Genomic DNA, 20,425 nt, shown 5'->3' on the forward strand with positions numbered 1-20,425 from the left:
TCAGGTTAATTGGCCTCTCCAAATTGCCCCTAGGTGTGAGTGTGTGTGTGCATGGTTGTGTGTCCTGTGTGTCTCTGTGTTGCCCTGCAACAGACTGGCGACCTGTCCAGGTGACCCCGCCTCTCGCCTGGAACGTTAGCTGGAGAGGAACCAGCAACCCTCCCGACCCCACTAAGGGACAAGGGTGCAAGAAAATGGATGGATGAGTTTGAATACTTTTGTAAGGTATTGTTTTTGTCTTTTCCAGGATTTTAACAAAAATCAATCAGATCTGTGTCATAATTATTCATAACTGTGTAGTTTTCTTTTTGCCTTGTCTATTTTCTATAACTGCACAGTCTGCATTTCATTTATTTTATTAATATTGCTTATGTTTAATGTGTATCTGTGAGTTTCCCCTCTGAGACACAAATCAAGGATTTTATTCTAAACAATACAAATGATTAATATTTTTAAAGGATTTTTATTTTAATCTTCCTAAGTTTACATTCTTTTCTTTTTGCTGGGTCCATCTTTAACTGATCGTTATTTAGTAGCAGGAGCCATGTTTTTGGGAGTGACGTCATGCGTTGTCGCTGGTGCTGCATTGGTTTGCCCCCCACATGAAGCCCTGCGTCAGATTTTTGCAGCGGGGTGTGAACGTAAGAGGGGAGTGTCACGCTGGAAACAAATACCAAAATAAAGATCACGTGTTGGCTCGAGTTTCTCTTTTTTCTTTAATGGTTGGAGAGAAATACCGCCCTCTGCTGGACGACAGAGATATGGCAAAAATACGAGAGCCTCCGGACTAAACCATTCACCAAACCAGCGGAAAATAAAATAGAGTTTAGGCTTATTTTTAGGTAACATTGTGATATAGTTTTAGAATATAAATGAAAACAGTCTATCTGAGTTAACCTTGAAGCAATAATTTTGTGAGGCTTCTTGTTTTGGCGTGTTTTGGCCCCCGCGTCCTGGGTGACAGTGGTTCGGTCCAGTAGTGAAGGCGAAGCTGCAAAAAAGAACGATTTGTTTTCAAGGAGAGGAAGAAGCGTCGCCGACGTCCAGCGCGGCTGCATCGCTTCAAACAGAAACGGTTTGAACATTTCTAACTGCTCGCTGCTCTGCCGGCCCGCCATGGCTCTGTGCGGGGGTGTCGGAGCCATGGCTTTACCCAGCGAGCTCATCGTCCACATCTTCTCCTTTCTGTCCCACCGCGACAAGCTCCGGGCCTCGGCCGTGTGTTCCCGCTGGAGGGAGTGCCTGTTCTACCCCTCGCTGTGGACCGAGCTCAAACTGCGGATAGGCGGCGACGGCTGTAACGGCTCCGATAAGACGGCCAAGGTGGACTTCCTCATGCGGAAGTTCGGCTCCTTCGTACCGGAGCTGGAGCTGGAGCTGGCGCCGGTGGAAGGGAACCTCAGCCCGCTGAGCAACGACCCGACGGCCGCCAGGATGGAGCAGCCTCCCGGCGGCCAGGAGGCGCACCAGCGGCGGAGGGACGCCATGGCCACCTACTACTTGGACCAGGTGTTGTGTGTGTTCACCGGCATCCGCAACAATAGGTAACATAAATGTGCTGCTTTGTGTTGCATCCTGAAAACTACCTGACATTTGTTCATTGCTGAACATTTTGAGCTTTTAGTGTAAACAAACCCAGGCTGTAGGGAGTTACGTAATCATGTCATGTCTGTGCGGAGGGCAGGGAAGTTGGCTTCCGATTCGTAGGTAAAGGGCTATTTCAAAGTTTTTAGGAAGTCAGCTATCTGTTTTAGATCAGCTGTTTAAATTGAACGTGGACTAGAAAGTTTGATATTGTTCTAAATATGCATATTAATCTAACAAAAACACTTCTAATGTCATTTTATTTACGCTTCACCAAGCTGGGAGTAGTTTAAAGGCCTTAGATTGGGATCAGGTGTTAAATCTTTTATTTTCTGTGTAATGTGAAACTAGTCCCTCCATCAAGGAGCTGGACGCACATCTTGGTAATCTTTCATATGTTTGTTTTTCATAATCAGCAGGTCAAAAAACGAACCTGAATTATTTGACAGTGATGCAGATTCTTTAAAATATAGTTTATGAGAAAACAACTCAGCTGATTTTAATTATTTCCAAAGAGTATGGTGTCTAAAATGTTTGCCTGGACTGGAGAAAGCGACATTTTTATTTATTAATTAATCAAATATTAATTTAATTTATAGCTTTTTAAGGAGTTAAACATTCATATTCTGTCCTGAATGTCAATATTTTCCCTGCTGACATGTTTTAAATGACAATAATCACAATAATGTCCAGTTTCTAATGTTCCTTTACATTTAATTATCAGCATAAAAAGATTAAATATTTCTCTATTTAATCCAACTGTAATTATTATTAATGTGTTTTCTGGAATCTTCATAAATACAACCAGTTTCCAGCTCTGGGTTTTTAATCAGAGCTAATCACCATCCAGCTCATTTAAAATCAGTGAAATATCCCTTTAATGAAGCTGTGAATCAGACACCAACTTCAGGATCATTGACAGCATTCATCTGCAGACGTTTTTATCTCATCAGCAGTCCTGCCTCTGCTGTGTGTGTGTGTGTGTGTGTGTGTGTGTGTGTGTGTGTGTGTGTGTGTGTGTGTGTGTGTGTGTGTGTCAGAACCAGTATGTACTATGCAGCGCTGCAGAGAGCCTTTGTTGCCTCTGACCTGCTGATATCAGCACACACACACACACACACACACATTGACTCTTGACGTAGAGACGTGTTGGTCCTGATGAGCTGCTGTGGGTTAGACCCCACCTGAACAGATTAGAGATAATCTGGATGAACAATCTGCAGAAACTTTCCTTTTCATGTCAACATCCTCTCCTACATTCTCTTTCAGGCTCTGCAGGACTTTCTGGCAACAGCAAGGCCCCTATTCAGACCTGCTTACTTTGTCTAGGCCATGCCAACATCTGTTCTGTTGTTCTGCTTTTGTTTTGTTGTTCAGCAGCTTCTGTTTATCAATTATCTGCATTTTAAACCTTTAAGCTTCAAACTAATCACTGGATGATATTCCTCTACAGTAGGATGGCCTAGTTAAAGTATTTGATGATCAAACATGGCTATCTTACAGGTAGGATCAAAAGAGGCATCAGTTGTCTTATTTGACCTTTGACCTCCCCAGTTTGATTTGGACTAATTGTTTTTTATGTCTTATTCTATGAATTAAAATGGTTTAAGATGAAAAATGTTTTTTAATGAACATTTTAGTTTTGAACCCCCCCAGTGAATGAATGAATCGTTAAACTGCGTTAAAGTCGACGTCGTTGCCTGATGCATTTATGGACCAGAAACTGTGGGACTTCTTAGTTTTGCAGCTGAGACTAAAACAGATTCTTACTTGATCTCCGATCTGATCTGGGGACGGTAAACCAGGCGGTAAACTGATCCTCCACCTGTTTCCCACCAACATGACGACTCGTTTTTGTCTTGTTTTCTCTGCAGAAACCTGCAGAAGCTGAGTCTGTACGGAGACACCTTCATCCTGCAGCAGGACGGACCGCTGGACATGTCCAGCCTGCAGCAGGTCCAGCAGGGGGACAAGAAGATCAACGAGTAAGAGCAGAGCAGCCGCCATGTTGGCAGCAGTATGTAACTAAGTACACTCCCTGGGTCAGCTGGCAGCAGGGTTTGTCCCCCATGGCTGTGGAGGAGCTCCGGTCCTCTCCTCGATGATTCAGTCATGTCCTGCTTTGACTAGGCCGCTGCAGCAGCTTGATTTTTGTTGTGATCAGACTGAGCTTCAGCTGATGGACAGTTCAGGGTTTCCCCAGAAATACTTTGCGCCTGGTGGCGACGGGAAGTTTAGGTCCCATGACAGAAAATGAAATTGGGCCCCTGCTGATGCCGTTGCTCCGTCTGGAGCCAGTCGGACCCATGGGAGTGGAGCTGTAAGGACTCGGCTGGACTCTTGGGCCCAGTACCAGCACCAGAACAATATTTACTATATTTCAGTAAATTGAGTTGTTTTTCTGTTTTTCTGTATCTGATCAGCCGATACTAAAGCTCAGATATTGGTATCAACATCAGAAGTGAAAGAAGTAGATCAGTGCTGTGATTAGTTAATGATTAATTAATAAATGGAGCATACAGACTTGAAATAGGCCATTTATTGAAAGAACAACACACAGAGAGCTGCAGCTAAACCATAACTGTACAGAAACTCTACATGTAGCATTTAAGATGAAAGAAACTGTCGTTTTTAATCTGGTGGGTTTTGAAATCTATTAATCGTCAGAGTAATTGCTTAGTGAAGTAATGGTTTGAAGTGACCTGTGACCTCTGACCTGCAGGGTCCAGCAGCTGTTCATGGAGCTGCTGTCCAACAGCCGCCAGCTGCGCTGGCTGTCGTGCAGCTTCATGCTGGACGTGGTGACGCCCTGCTCCCTCTCCTGCCTCTCCAACCCTGCAGCCGAGACGCTGCAGCACCTCAGCTTACTGGACGACCAGCTGGGTCAGTATCCGCCCGGTTCTGACAGCTGCAGAGCTGGAGCGGGTCGGAGTGGCGTGCTGACCGTCTCACCTGTCCTCCGCAGGCCCCCTGATCTCCCCCTCAGAGCTGGACCGGCTCTCCAACCTTCACTCTCTGGCTCTGGATTTCTGCGACTTCACGTCGGAGCTCTGTGGTCTGCTGGCATCGCCACGACGAGCTCCCCTCCACCGCCTGTCGCTGCTGCTCAACGGCGCCGCCCTGGAGTTCAAACCGCTGGAGGGCACGGCCACAGAGGACGACTGGAAGGCGCTGGTAAGTCGGTGCCGCAGCAGCTGTTGCTCTTGACTCCGGCCGGTTCTGACGGAGGCTCCCTGACGCTGCAGGTCCGGGTCAGCGCCAACCTGCGCGTTTACGTGATGGCTCTGGAGGTGGACAGCTCGGACCTGCTCCGCGTCCTGAAGCCCAGCCTTCCTCTGGAGCGCCTCCACCTGGACAGCTACAACACGCTGGTGACGCACGGCGCCCTGGAGCTCATCTCCCAGCAGTACAAAAAAACCCTGACCCACTTCCTGCTGGTGAGGGACGGGCCCGGCTTCCCCGACCTCGGCGTCAACTGCAACGAGGATCCGCTGGTGCTGCTGGCGTGGCGCTGCAAACAGCTGGCCGTCCTGGTGATCCATGGTGAGTTCAGGGACCGTCGGCAGGTTCCACAACCTCTGCTTCAATCTTTACCAGGGAGTAGAAATGCTTTGTTCTAAATATTTGTGCTGTTTTAAGGTTATTGATCAGTTATTGTTGGTATTGGAAACTCAAACCTCACTGATATTTTATGAAACATTCAGTTTTGAGGTTTATTATTTGGATTAACTGATGATTAATAAAAATTGGCAGTTAATAAAAATAATCTTCAAAAAGTGAAGTTTGTGTTTAGGTTGAAAAACGGAGCAGAGATTTTAAATTCAGACATGAAACCGTGTAGAACCCGGTTCCTGGTGGTTCTGGTCCGTGTTGGTCCTCCAGCGTCCTGACCCCTGCCCTCTGCCCTCTGTCTCCTAGGTTACACCATGTGGTCCCATAACCTGGTGGCCATCTCCCGCCTGCTCGGCTCCAGCCTGCGCGTCCTCATCGTCTCTGAGGAGAGCCTGGACTTCGACCCGGAACAGTCCTACTACATGGAGGGCGACCCGGTCCACTACCTGGTGAAGCAGGTTTCTAAGAGCCTTGACCTCGACTGGCACCCCTGCCTGGACTTCGCCATGGTTCTGCCCGAACCCACCCAACACTTCCACCGCGAGCTGTGCGCCTTCAGCGCGGGCGTGTAGCGGCGCCGGACGGACCAGACCAGCTGGAAACACAGCAGACCTGAGTAAACCATGCAGAGCTCACACTCACAGGATCGGCTTTTATTTTAGTTTTTATTTCTGATCATTAAATTTGCTTCAGTCTTTTTTTTTTCTTTTTTGTTTTTAATTTAGAAATCGGAACAAATTCCTTCATAAAACCAGATTTTTAACTAGTCAGCTGAAATGACTTTGTCAAGTCTGGGCTCATCTAGTCTGGTCTGATCTGTGCTCGGCTGATCTGGTCTGATCTGATCTGGTCTGGTCTGATCCGGTATGGTCTGATCAGGTCTGGTCTGATCTGGTCTGATCCGGTCTGGTCTGGTCTGGTCTGGTCTGATCTGTGCTCGGCTGATCTGGTCTGGTCTGATCTGGTCTGGTCTGATCCGGTCTGGTCTGATCTGGTCTGGTCTGATCTGGTCTGGTCTGGTCTGGTCTGGTCTGATCTGTGCTCGGCTGATCTGGTCTGGTCTGGTCTGGTCTGATCCGGTCTGGTCTGATCTGGTCTGATCTGTGCTCGGCTGATCTGGTCTGGCCCACAGTGGGATCACTTCTTATTCCATTACCCTAACACCCTGCGGAGCCTCTGTGTGATGTAACTCTGATCCCCGTTAGTTTTTTGCCCCCCCCTCCTCCTCCCCTGTGTGTTCTCTGTTTGTTTACTTCGTGGTGACCTTTCACCCCCCATGTGTTTGAACACAGATGCGTTGTAATCCTGCTCAGACGCAGCAGGTTGGTGATGGAGGCCAGGCTGAGTGCTGCAGCTGCTTTTTGTTTCAGGTGGGGGGTGGAGGGGTGTTGTGTTTAATGATCTGACTGGTTATTGAATGTGTTATTTTTTGGTATTTTTAAGGTCAGAGGTCATTTCTTAGGGCGTGTCAGGCAGTGTTACAGAGAGTTTAGTTACTTCCTGGTGAGCCTCCAGCTGATCAGAACCATCTGAGGTTCTGATTTGAACTTTCACAGCCGGCTGACTCAAGTTCTCGCTTCATTCTTGATGAGTCGGGTTCCCGGCGTGTAAAACCGTTTGGACCGGGCCGGAGCAGCGGCTGTGTTCTGCAGGCCCGGTTCTGAAGAGCTGGAGCGATGAATGTAAACTGGGCCGAGCTTCATGCATCACAGATTCCTTCCTTGATTTATTTTCTGGAACCTGCAGCACATTAATGGTTCTGGTTGTGCCTCCTCAGGGTTCGGGTCGGGTTCGGGTTCGGGTCGGCCTGCGCGTCGCTCTGATGCTGATGAGTGGGATGTGCAAAACAATCACTTTTATTTTCCTCTTATGTCACAGTTGCCTTGGAAACGGCTCCACGTTCTCCGGTGTACTAGTTTAAATGTTGTCGTGCGTCTGGCCATCTGATCGGACTCTCCGGCCCTGTCCGGTCCGGTCCAGTCCGAGGCCCAAAGAACCTAATCATACATTTGTTTTCAACGATTAAGGTTGACTGAGAGGCTCGGTCCTCTGACGGCGGGACGTTCTCCTCCAGATGTCTTCAGATGCAGAGATCCAAATCTGGTTCTGAACTTCCAGAACTTTACTGGCTGCAGAAAAGCCCCGGCACCAGCAGACTGAACGGAGCGCTGCACAACGACGGCTGGTTGCCATGGTGCTCTGGTATCAGCTGGGTGAAAGGTCAGAGGTCAGCGCCTTTTCCTCTCCGTTTTGTAAGAAGCTGATTTTTGCAGCTTCACTTTCACTTCCTGCTGCGGTCGGCTCAGACAGGAAGTCAGACTGAGTGAAAATCGGTTCCTGTCGTTCTGTGAGAGCAGATCAGCGCCGACTCGGCCCGGTCCAACTGGTTCTGGGTCCAGCACCAAGTATTCTGAAAGGAGACAGCTTGTGGAGTCCCACATGGCTCACAGCTCGGTCCTTTGGGTTTTTGTTCGGCGGTTCTGGTTCTGGTCGGTCCGCTCCGATCCAAACTGCTGTGTGCCTGTAAAGTTAGTTTTAATCACTTTGTGCTGTTTTCCGGTGCATCCAGTGGGAGAGAGTGGCTGAGAGAAGACCTGCGTGTGCGATGAAGGTGGGAAGTGTTGCCATGGCAACGGGAACGGTTGGTACTCAGGGCGCCAAACTGAAACGATCTCAGGCCTGCTGCTCGTCTGTGTGAATCATTCTGGACCCGGTTCTGTTCTCCTGACGCGTCCTGAGGAACAACCTTCACTCTCGCCTCAGTGTCGCCCCCTGGTGGCGGTTTCCTCCTCCTGCTCTCTGGAACGGGTCGGTTCTGGACCTCACAGGGAAACGAACCAAAGTGGAGCAGGAAGTGGAGGCGTGGCCAATCCGAGTCCTTACCTCTGATTGGCTCTCAGGGTCCGTGTCATCAGGCGTTCTGGGCTCACCGTCTTCTTCCTGTTTCTCTGTGAGGAGTGAGGCCGTGTGAACCGTAGGGGTCATGGGGTCATGGGGTCGCAGGTTCTGGCTCCATGAAGCTGTAAACTGATTTAGCTGCTAGGAAAGAACATTCCACATGAAGGATCCTTCCATCAGTGTGCATAGAAAATAATATCTATAGACAGATGATGCTCTATATTTTTACCCTGAGTTGTGTGTTTGTGCAGCAGGTGGCGCTGTTCAGAGATGATGCATCTTCCTCTGTTAGATCAGCTGATTTCACGTTTCCTCACGGGGGGGGGGGTTTATCTTTCTGACATGTTGAACTGATCCAGGAGTTTTTAGGCGATCGTTACCACGGTTACAGTCGACTCTGTGTCCTGTGCGTTACACGGAGCAGATGTCAGGCAGGTGTGGCGTTGTCCAATCAGAGAGCTGGCCTCTAACTCGCTGTGTCCCTCTGCTGGACCCGCTCAGCTCAGAACCAAAGTAGCAGACGGTCGGATCTGCAGGGACTCCAGCTTTTTAAGTTTCCCGCCTCTTATCTCAGATTCCTTTAGCTTGAAGCTGAACCGGCTCCTCCTACCAGAAGCTCAGGTCAGGAGCGTGCAGAGAGCTGGACTCATGCAGGGATGTAAATGTGAGAAAACACTGGATGTGCAGCAGAGGAGCTCCTCATGCGACCCGATGCTCTGGCACGTTAACCCACCAGCGGTTCTGGTGAAACTCCTCTGGACGTTAAAGGAAGTCAGAGGTCAGAGGTCAGATCTGCTTCTGGCTGCTGAACCAAGTCCTGATGGACTGGAGAGCCAAACGTCCGATCAGGCGGCCGGGCCGGCCTGCTGCCCAGTCCAGCATCACAACTATGCAAGAGGAATGCATTTAATCCAAACTTTATTTTTGTGTTTTTATATTTGCTTTCCATTCTCTCGCCGTCACAGAGCAGCAGTCTAGATGTGAACTAAGAGAACGTGCAATGACAATACTTGGCCTTATGATGATGATGGTGATGATTTCTGAGATCTTGTAATCATTTTAGTCTGAAGATGTTTTGAAGTGTGACCAGCCAACCCGGCGGCGGCGGCGGCAGCGGGTCGCTCTTGGTCTCCGTGAGACCGGCTAGACGGCCCCCGGTTCTATCGTGGTACGAATGTTGTGCATTTGTTTCAGATCAGGACAGTTTGCAATAACAGCAGTTTTACAAGCGGCCACAAGGGGCAGTGCTGACGGCGCCCGGCTGCGCCTTTAGAAAACCATAGAGGAAGAAATAGAAACTATATAAAGAGATGAATATATATGAAGTCACATATTTGTAACGGTATCAGCGACTCATCGTGGTGTTTCCTATATGCAACTCTTGTCCGGGTTCAGATTCTGAACATGAAGTTGATTCTAAAACCACGCAGACTTTGTACATCAGACCCCATGTTGTTGTTGTTTTGGCTTTTATTTTTGAAGAACTGGTTTTACTCTGAGTGTAACTTCCTGTGTGACTGTTTGCTGATGTAAGCGCTGGGTTTCTCCTTCCTCCTCCAAGCAGAGACACAGACCCCCTGACCCTTGACCTCTAGAACACACAGCTGGACCCGCCTCACACACAAATCCACCCGGTCCGTCTGAAATCTGCACAGATCAAGCTTTGAGCTCCAACGAATGAATCTGACCTGAGAGGATCCAGCTGGGGGTCAGGGGTCGTCTCTGCTTGCAGGAGGTGGGAGGCGAAGGGCAGCAGGACCTCTGAACTGACCGGGACGGAGCAGAACGGAGGGTCGGCCTGCTGACTGTCGATTGGAAATGATGCTGAATGAATGCTTCTCTTCTTTTAGTCAGTGAATAAAAACATTAAAAAGTCGCTTCACTCTGTTTGTCTTTTACTTTTAGTCCTGGATAGAAACAAAAGTTTCACTTTATTCATCTGCAGATGATGCAGTTTAATAAGCAGTCGGATCCAGTTCATATCCAGAGATCAGCAGAACCCAGTCGAGGCTGAATCTGAGTTTCTATGATTCATATGATCTGGTCTGATTTCTGTTGATCTTCATGTGTTTCACAGAAAAGACGGTAAAAGCTGGAGAAATGACTGAATTACAAAAACTTTAAGAAAAACGTCCCAGTTGATTCAAACTGATACAAATTAGACAAAAGGTTAATAATGCAAACTTAGTCACTTAAAGTGACCATGTAGTAATTTTTTCTCTTTTCTAGAAGAAATTAACTTGTTCTCCAGGTAGTCTGTGAATTCAAACTACAGCAGGACGAATTTCCACCTCGATGTGCAGAAACACATCAGACTGCAGCTGATGATCTTTCACAAAGGAAGCGGTGAAATTTCAAACAGGAAACAGGAAGTTGGTTTAAAGGTTTCTAAGAGACGTCAGTAAAAACATGATGATTGTTCTGCAGTGATTTAGTTTTTCATCTCATCTGTTTGGTTTGCTGAGCTGGACTGTAGAGGAGCTTCAGAGTTTGGGTCATGAAAGGATTTTCAGATCACAGCGCTGTGACCTGTCAGATGTATGGAAGGCCAAAATGGACAAAATTCAGTAAGACATTATGAAATAGGTAAATTAACCATTAAATGTCTAATTAAATATGCCAAACACATCAATAATTACATATACATTTTAAATAAATTCATTTTACAATAAGTACAATTCTTTCACTCTGTTTTTGTCCTTTTTGTATTCCTGTTTGTCCAGACTGCAGAGAGCAGGAAGGATTATAATTCCTGAAATGGTTCCTGTTTCTCATTTCATTCATTTGATCAATGTGAGCTTTGTAAGCAGAGGCAACATTATTTAATCTGACTGCTTTATGCATCCCTGATGTCTGCATGCTGCCATGACTGTCATTCTGGGGAAAGTTGCAACAATATTTCCAGTCAGACTTGAGCACGTCGGAGGATTCAGGCTTGACTGGAGTGAAGATAATAAAACCTGAAATCCTGCGGTGCTAAATATAGACATGAAAATCAGCTGTGCATTGATACTTGTTTTACACTTTGTTGCACAAAACTGGAGCTCAGATGTGATTTTAAATGTTGAGCCTCTCAGTTCAGTTAGATCTACACACAGGAATCGAACCAGCAGACAGAAGTCTGGCTATGTGAAATAAATTCAGCGTTCCTGTTCTGATAAAGTTAAAACGTTTCATTGTTTCACTTTCCTGCTTCATGTTAGGATCTGTTCTGTTCTGATGACGCTGATTTTAACGAGACAGATGATGAAGGTTCATCATCATCATCATCGAGCATCTGGGGAAATGAGGACACCTAGCGTCTACAGCAGGTATAGCAACACTGCAGTGATCACCAGATGGCCAAACCCTGACCAGATCCTTTCTGTCTCAGGGCCCCTCTCTCTGGAATCACAAGGATTTTTAGTTCAATCTAATGAATGTAAAGTATTTACATCTGTGTAAGATGCACATTTTCATGCATTTCTTCCTGCAGCAGACGCTTTCCCAGCATAAATGTGGGTAGAGTGATGATAATGAGCCAAGAGAGAAATCCATCCATCCATCCATCCATCCATCCATCCATCCATCCATCCATCCATCCATCCATCCATCCATCCATCCATCCATCCATCCATCCATCCATCCATTTTCTTCCTCTTATCCGGGGTCGGGTCTCGGGGGCAGCAGCTTCAGAAGGGAGGCCCAGACTTCCCTCCCCAGCCTCTTCCAGCTCCTCCAGGAACCCCAAGGCGTTCCCAGGCCATAGAGAGACATCGTCCCTCCAGGTGTCCTGGGTCTCCCCTCCTCCCGGTGGGACCTGAACTCCTCACCAGGGAGGCGTCCAGGAGGCATCCTGACCAGATGCCCAAGCCTCAAATGGCTCCTCGACATGGAGGAGCAGCGGCTCTACTCTGAGTCCCTCCCGGATGACCGAGCTTCTCATCCGGAGAATCCACATTTTTATGCATTTCTTCCTGCAGCAGATGCTTTCCCAGCATAAATGAGGGTAGAGTGATGATAATGAGCCAAGAGAGAAATCCAACCCTGGTTTATTCTGCTTCTTTAAACATCAGGGAACAGAAGAAGTTTGATCATCTGTTTACATGTATTTTTCAGGGAGAATCAAAAACTGAACATAAACAGAAATGTGAGGGAGGCCTGGGCCACATTTAGCTGTTTATTCTGGTTTTAACATGTTTACATGATTCCTTTGTAAAATCAGAAAATATTTGTTTAATTTTATTTTTGGTAAAATTATCACATTTCCATGAAAAGTCATGGAGTCGATTCTCCTACTTTTCTGGAACCTTCTGTTGTTCTGGTTCCTGCTCTTCTGTCTGGAGTTTAGAGTCGATCTGTTAGATGGACGAGATGCTAAATAACAAATATATGAAGTTAATGATCCTCTCGTCAGAGCAGGCTGCACAGGGAGATCAGCTTTGGCTTCCTCCTCAAGTGTCCTTGAGTAACGGCACTAATCCCACTTGTTGGCTGAAGCTGCTCTCTAACCAGAGGCAAAAACACACTTTCATCTTCATCACAAATTAAAGTACATCACTTCAAATGAGTCCTGATGCAGCTGCATACTAATGTGCAGGAGGGACGTGCCAGAACTGTGAAGGCCTGTTTTGTTTTCACGGCGCTTCTGGCTCGGCTCTCATGTCGACACCTTAATGATGCTTCACACGTCTCTGTGGGAAAGTAAGAGGGAGACACACACATGTGTGAGAGGAGACAAAAGGAGACAAAAGGAAAGTTGACGGCAGCGAAGCTCAAGTCTGGAAAATCTAGAGACGTTCCTGGTCAGAAAGACAAAACCGTTCCAGGTGGGCCTGCCTGGTTGTAGCCTGGTTGCTGCCTGGTTACAGCCTGGTTGTAGCCTGGTTGTAGCCTGGTTGCAGCCTGGTTGCAGCCTGGTTGCTGCCTGGTTGAAGCCTGGTTGCAGCCTGGTTGCAGCCTGGTTGCAGCCTGGTTGCAGCCTGGTTGCAGCCTGGTTGATGCCTGGTTGCTGCCTGGTTGCAGCCTGGTTGTAGCCTGGTTGCTGCCTGGTTACAGCCTGGTTGTAGCCTGGTTGTAGCCTGGTTGAAGCCTGGTTGCAGCCTGGTTGCTGCCTGGTTGTAGCCTGGTTGAAGCCTGGTTGCAGCCTGGTGGCAGCCTGGTGGCAGCCTGGTTGCAGCCTGGTTGATGCCTGGTTGATGCCTGGTTGCAGCCTTGTTAAAGCCTGGTTGCTGCCTGGTTACAGCCTGTTTGAAGCCTGGTTGCAGCCTGGTTGCTGCCTGGTTGCAGCCTGGTTGATGCCTGGTTGATGCCTGGTTGCAGCCTTGTTAAAACCTGGTTGCTGCCTGGTTACAGCCTGTTTGAAGCCTGGTTGCAGCCTGGTTGCTGCCTGGTTGCAGCCTGGTTGCTGCCTGGTTGAAGCCTGGTTGCTGCCTGGTTGCTGCCTGGTTGCAGCCTGGTTGCTGCCTGGTTGCAGCCTGGTTACAGCCTGGTTGCAGCCTGGTTGATGCCTGGTTGCAGCCTGGTTACAGCCTGGTTGCAGCCTGGTTGAAGCCTGGTTGCAGCCTGGTTGATGCCTGGTTGCAGCCTGGTTGAAGCCTGGTTGCAGCCTGGTTGAAGCCTGGTTGATGCCTGGTTGCAGCCTGGTTGCAGCCTGGTTGCAGCCTGGTTGCAGCCTGGTTGCAGCCTGGTTGAAGCCTGGTTGCAGCCTGGTTGATGCCTGGTTGCAGCCTGGTTGCAGCCTGGTTGCAGCCTGGTTGAAGCCTGGTTGCAGCCTGGTTGCTGCCTGGTTGAAGCCTGGTTGAAGCCTGGTTGATGCCTGGTTGATGCCTGGTTGCAGCCTGGTTGAAGCCTGGTTGCAGCCTGGTTGCAGCCTGGTTGAAGCCTGGTTGCAGCCTGGTTGCTGCCTGGTTGCAGCCTGGTTGCTGCCTGGTTGAAGCCTGGTTGCTGCCTGGTTGCAGCCTGGTTGCTGCCTGGTTGCAGCCTGGTTACAGCCTGGTTGCAGCCTGGTTGATGCCTGGTTGCAGCCTGGTTGCAGCCTGGTTGCAGCCTGGTTGAAGCCTGGTTGCAGCCTGGTTGAAGCCTGGTTGCAGCCTGGTTGCAGCCTGGTTGCAGCCTGGTTGCAGCCTGGTTGCAGCCTGGTTGAAGCCTGGTTGCAGCCTGGTTGATGCCTGGTTGCAGCCTGGTTGAAGCCTGGTTGCAGCCTGGTTGAAGCCTGGTTGATGCCTGGTTGCAGCCTGGTTGAAGCCTGGTTGATGCCTGGTTGAAGCCTGGTTGATGCCTGGTTGCAGCCTGGTTGAAGCCTGGTTGCAGCCTGGTTGAAGCCTGGTTGCAGCCTGGTTGATGCCTGGTTGATGCCTGGTTGCAGCCTGGTTGAAGCCTGGTTGATGCCTGGTTGCAGCCTGGTTGAAGCCTGGTTGCAGCCTGGTTGCAGCCTGGTTGAAGCCTGGTTGCAGCCTGGTTGAAGCCTGGTTGCAGCCTGGTTGAAGCCTGGTTGATGCCTGGTTGCAGCCTGGTTGAAGCCTGGTTGCAGCCTGGTTGAAGCCTGGTTGATGCCTGGTTGCAGCCTGGTTGAAGCCTGGTTGATGCCTGGTTGCAGCCTGGTTGATGCCTGGTTGCAGCCTGGTTGAAGCCTGGTTGCAGCCTGGTTGAAGCCTGGTTGCAGCCTGGTTGATGCCTGGTTGCTACCTGCTGATCAGCCTGCCAGACTCATCTCACAGTGCTGATTGCTTGGAGACGTGTTGCTTCTTCCCCTGAAAGCTCATCAGGTTCAAGGCTTTCCCCTCTCTCTCTCTCTCTCTCTCTCTCTCTCTCTCTCTCTCTCTCTCTCTCTCTCTCTCTCTGTCTCTCTCTCTCTCTCTCTCTCTCTCTCTCTCTGTCTCTCTCTCTCTCTCTGTCTCTCTCTCTCTCTCTCTCTCTCTCTCTCTCTCTCTCTCTCTCTCTCTCTCTCTCTCTCTCTCTCTCTCTCTCTCTCTCTCTCTCTCTCTCTCTCTCTCTCTCTCTCTCTCTCTCTCTCTCTCTCTCTCTCTCTCTCTCTCTCTCTCTCTCTCTCTGAGTGGTGGTGGTGAGTTTGCAGGTGGTGAGTTCGAGAGAGTGAAAGTGACCTAAACGGTGGTTACTGTCTTTCTTTCTTTTATTTTTTTTCATGTAAGTGTTTTTTAATAGTCTTGACTTCGTTTTGGTTCCAAGTCTTGGTTGTTTTCGTGAGTTTCAGCGCTTGTAGCGCTGTTTGTTTGCGGTATGGCGTCTTCGGAGCCGCCGCCCCTCTCTTTGAGAAATGGGTTTCGGATCCAACCTGATCCGATAATTCCAGTTGAAACGGTTCTGTTGACGGTTGGTGATCTAGTTGGTCACAGTAACTTAAGTTATGCCTCTAGGATGAATAAGGGAGTCGTGGTATTTCTAAAAGAGCAGCGCCTGGTGAACCAGCTGATTGCCAGCGGGGTGACAATAAGCGGAGAGTATCTGCAGGTGTCGCCGCTTGCGGTTCCTTCCACCCGGGTCATTGTCTCCGGCGTCCCGCCGTTCATCCCAAACTCTTTGTTGGAGAAAGAGCTTCAGCGTTTTGGGAAACTTGAGTGGTTTTAAAACCATTGGTTTGGGATGCAAACATGACAAACTGAAACACGTTCAGTCCTTCAGGAGGCAAGTTTTCATGTTCTTAAACTCTGCCACGTTTGAAGTCTCTTTTAGAGTAAAATATGAAGAAGGATCCTTCATGGTTTATGCGAGCACTGGGAGCATGAAATGTTTTGAGTGTGGAGCTGTTGGACACAAACGGGCCTCCTGTCCACACAGCAGCAGGAGGATCAGGCTGAGGGGGAGGAGGAGCAGAGGAGCCTCCGGTGGTTGGAGATCCTTCCTCGGCAGAAGCTGGTTCTGATGCCGGGGAGGGAAGCAGCGGACAGGATAAACGCGCTGCAAAAGGGGAGACTGAGGAAACTGGACCTGATGTTCCAAAGGACCCATCAGATGGGAACGATTTGGATACAGTAACCGATCGGACGGCTGTTTGTGCTGCTGCCGAGGCGGCAGCGCCGCCACCTTCGGGTGGCGCGGCAGAGGATCGGTCCGTAGCTCCACCTGTACAGGTGGAGGACATGGAGGATGACAGTGACTCGGACAGTGTTTCCATTACAGATTCGCAAATATCTAGTGATGAGTTGTACACACTGGAGGAAATTAATGATTTTCTGGATGAAACGTTTGGAAAGCAAGTTAAAGTTCTTGATTATTTTCCCGATGCGGAAAAGTTTATCAGAAGCGTGTTAATGGTACAGAAAATAGTTGGGTTTGAAATGTTGGATGAGAAGAAACGTTTCCGGTTAAAGAAGCACATGACAAATGTCCGAAGACATTTGTCCGTAACTAAAAAAAAGGGTTTGAAACGGTTGAAAACTCAGAAATAAGACAATGATTAAAGTGCACTGGGTGGTTTTCTCTCTACTGTCTCTGTCTGTCTTCCTTCTCCTTTTCACCTCTATGAGTAACATCAGGGTTGGGACTTTAAACATCAATGGTGGGAGGGATCCTCATAAAAGGATGATCAGCTTAGATATGATTAGGCTGAAGAAACTTGATGTTGTGTTTTTACAGGAGACACACACAGATCATGAAAATGAGGTGGAGTGGGGTTTGAGCTGGAAAGGGAAACATTTTCTATCTCATGGGACCAGGTCATCTGCTGGTGTAGCAATTTTATTCTCGCCAGTCTTAGATATTAAGGTTGTTTCTAGTTCTGAGTTGGTCCCAGGAAGAGTCCTGGTGGTTAGAGGGGAAATAGGAAAGATCCAATTCTGTTTTATGAATGTCTATGCGCCTAATCAAGGGGATCAAAGAATTAAAATGTTTCAGGACATGTATATTTTTTTGCAACAGTCCAATCATAATGAGTGTGTTGTAATGGGGGGTGATTGGAACTGTACTGAAAATTTTTTAACTGACAGAACTGGGGAAGAACCGCATCCTCCATCATCCTCCAAATTAGCCGAGGTGACAGCAGAGCTGGGCCTGGTTGATGCTTGGAGAACTAAACATCCCCAGGACAGGCAGTATACCTGGGTAAAAATGAAGGGTGGGACAGTGAGTGGGGCCCGGTTGGACAGGCTTTATATTTCAGACAATTTTAGAAATAATTTGGCCAACTGTCTAATTTCTCCAGTTGGTTTTTCGGATCATCATTTGATATATTTGGATTTTCTTTTTCCGAGTAATATTAGAGGTGGATCTTACTGGCATTTCAATACGAAATTGCTTAAAGACATTCTCTTTTGTCAGAGTTTTAGTAACTTTTGGCAAGTTTGGAAAACAAAGAAATCGGAATTTATGTCTTTAATTGAGTGGGAGGTCGGAAAGGCTCAGATAAGAGTCTTTTGCCAACAATATACGAGTTTTTCTACAGTTAAAATTAAAAAAGTGATTCAGAGCTTAGAAAGGGAAATTAAAGATTTTGAAGAGAATTTGTCATCTGACGCTGGTAATCAGCACAAACTTAAGAAGGATCAGTTAAGTAGTTTTTTACATGAGAGGGCAAAAGGGGCTTTAGTTCGGTCCAGGTTCACCTCGGTGAAGGACATGGACGCCCCGACATCTTTCTTTTTCGATCTGGAGAGGAGCGTCAGCCGGGCGAAGCAGCTGGTTTGTCTCCGACTCCCTGATGGAGCGCTGACTGCTGATCCTGGCGCTATGAAGGAACATGCTGCAGCCTTTTACAGTGACCTCTACAGGAAGCAGACCTGTAGCAGAAGCTCCAGGGAGACTTTGTTGGATGGTCTTCCTCAGCTCACCGCTGCAGATCGGGACATTCTGGAAGCTGGAGTTTCAATAGAAGAACTGACGGCTGCGGTTGGACAGATGGCTTCGGGAAAGAGTCCAGGCTTAGATGGTCTACCTGCCGACTTCTACAAACACTTCTGGAGGCTGTTGGGGGACGACTTGTGGGAGGTACTTCAGGAGTGCATTTTAACAGGAATATTACCATCGTCTTGTCGTCAAGCTGTTCTTTCCCTGCTTCCAAAGAAAGGAGATTTGACTCTTTTGAAGAACTGGAGGCCTGTCTCTCTCCTCTGTGTGGACTACAAGCTATTTTCTAAAGTGCTTTCCAACAGGCTGAAAAATGTTCTTGAACTTATTATACACAGAGATCAAGCATATTGTGTTCCTGGGAGATCCATCAAGGACAATCTTTTTCTTTTAAGAGATCTGTTTGACATTTGTAAGCAATATGAAATGGATGTTGGAATTATTTCTTTAGATCAGGAAAAAGCTTTTGATCGAGTCGATCATTGTTTTCTTTTTTCTACATTGAGAGCATTTGGATTTGGTGAAGGTTTTATTTCTTTATTGGGTTTATTATATAATGAAGTGTTTTGTGTTATAAAAGTTGGGGGAGGATTGAGTCGTCCTGTTAAAGTCCAGAGAGGAATTAGACAAGGCTGTCCCATATCTGGACAGCTGTATTCTATTGTAGTTGAGCCGCTGTTACACAAAGTTCGCTCCACCCTCACTGGTCTTGTTCTTCCAGGTTTGACTAGCAATCCAAATTTAATAGTTTCTGCATATGCTGACGACATCAATATTTTTATCAAGAACCAGAATGATGTTACGGGTCTTCAGCATTGTCTGGAGCTTTATGAAAAAGCCTCTTCAGCTAAAGTTAACTGGGAGAAAAGTTCTGCTTTAAAAGTCGGCCAATGGAAGAACAATAACCTCCCCGTATTGCCAGGTAACATTCACTGGGTTGATCAGGGTTTAAAATTCTTGGGGGTTTATTTGGGCACTGAGGCTGTTTTGAAGAAAAATTGGGAGGGTGTCATGGAGAGAGTGTGTGCCAGATTATCTAAATGGAAATGGTTGCTACCTCAGCTATCTTACAGGGGAAGAGTCTTGGTGGTTAATAACTTGGTCGCTTCGGCTCTCTGGCACAAACTGACTGTGTTGACGCCTCCACCGTCTCTTATACAGCGTCTCCAAAAGACTCTAGTGGACTTTTTCTGGTCCGGATGTCACTGGGTGAGAGCCGCTGCCTTGTATCTACCTGTGGAGGAGGGAGGACAAGGACTAATTGACATCATGTCCCGGATCGCGGCCTTCAGGCTTCAAACTCTGCAGAAGCTGTTGTATGGGGTTGGACTGCCATGGCTGGACACGGCGCGTCTTCTGCTGAGGACAGCAGGTCGTATGGGGTACGACAAACACCTCTTTTTGCTGAGACAAGGATCTCTGGATCTGTCTGGTCTCACCCCGTTCTACCAGTCTGTGCTAAACGCTTGGAAGATCCTCACCTTTGAGAGAGAGACTGAGACAACACCTGGAATGTGGGTTTTTGAAGAGCCTCTGTTTGAAAACAGTTTCCTCTCGTCACAGCTCCTCTCATCTGGTACGCTGAGATCTAGGATGAGGGAAGCAGGCTGTGTGAAGCTGGGTCACCTGATGAAGCTGTCTGTGGACAGTCTGATGGAGAGTCTACAGATACGATCCAACAGACTCGCATCGAGGCTGAAAGAAGAAGCATGTGCCCCTCTGCCAGTTTCCATCAGAGCGTTTGCTGTAAACAGTACTCTGTCTGACCAATGGGATGATGAGTGTGAGTACATGTTTCCTTCCCTGATCGTCTCTCCTGCAGTAGACCAGTGGCAGGATGAACCAGAGCTCTTGCTGTCTCTACAAGATTCTCCTTTGGGTCGTTTTGATGGCCTGGAGAAGAAGGTTTTGTACCACATCTGTGTGAAGGTGCTGAATTTACGCTCACTGGCAGAGGTGAGAGTTTCGAGGTGGCTTGAGTTTTTTGGCTCCAGCTCTTCCCCAAGAGGCTGTTGGCGGTCCCTGTACAAACCCCCTGTTGAGAAGCGGGTGGGTGACCTCCAGTGGAGGGTTGTGCATGGGGCCATAGCTACAAACAGGTATCTGGCACACCTTGATCCTGGGGTTAGTGTTCTCTGTGGTTACTGTTCTCAAGACGAAACTTTGTCTCATGTATTTATCGAGTGTTTAAGATTGAAGTCTCTTTTTGTTCTTTTGGGTCAGTTGTTTGGTGGGTTTGGTGAAAAGTTTTCCAACTGTGGTTTTATTTATGGTCCAAGGTACAGTGTAGGAAAGAAATCTATACACACTCTTTTGAATTTTATTTCTGGGACTGCAAAACTAGCAATATGGCTATCAAGGAGGAACAAAAAGAACGGTCATCAAACGGATGATGCTTGTGTTTTATTTCAGAGACTGATAATCGCTAGAATTCGTGTAGAGTTTGAGTTTTTTAAGTTGACAAAGAACATTGATGGATTTGTAAACAAATGGGGAATTAACAATGTTCTGTGTACATTGGATGAGGGTTCTTTAGTTTTTTCTTTTGTTT

General features: G+C 47.8%; 1 protein-coding gene across 1 annotated transcript; it reads left to right on the forward strand.

Moving 5' to 3' along the window:
* Positions 1 to 955: 955 nt before the first annotated feature.
* On the forward strand, positions 956 to 9,970 carry fbxo33 (F-box protein 33). The gene is made up of 6 exons (XM_008401923.3): positions 956 to 1,544; positions 3,459 to 3,569; positions 4,307 to 4,467; positions 4,550 to 4,758; positions 4,830 to 5,127; positions 5,503 to 9,970. The coding sequence occupies exons 1-6, from the start codon at positions 1,117 to 1,119 to the stop codon at positions 5,766 to 5,768; spliced, it is 1,473 nt and encodes a 490-aa protein (XP_008400145.1). The 5' UTR covers positions 956 to 1,116; the 3' UTR covers positions 5,769 to 9,970.
* The last annotated feature ends 10,455 nt before the right edge of the window (positions 9,971 to 20,425 follow it).

The sequence above is a fragment of the Poecilia reticulata genome, chromosome 22, assembly GCF_904066995.2.
Source record: "Poecilia reticulata chromosome 22, P_reticulata-male-v2, whole genome shotgun sequence".
NCBI lineage: Eukaryota > Metazoa > Chordata > Actinopteri > Cyprinodontiformes > Poeciliidae > Poecilia > Poecilia reticulata.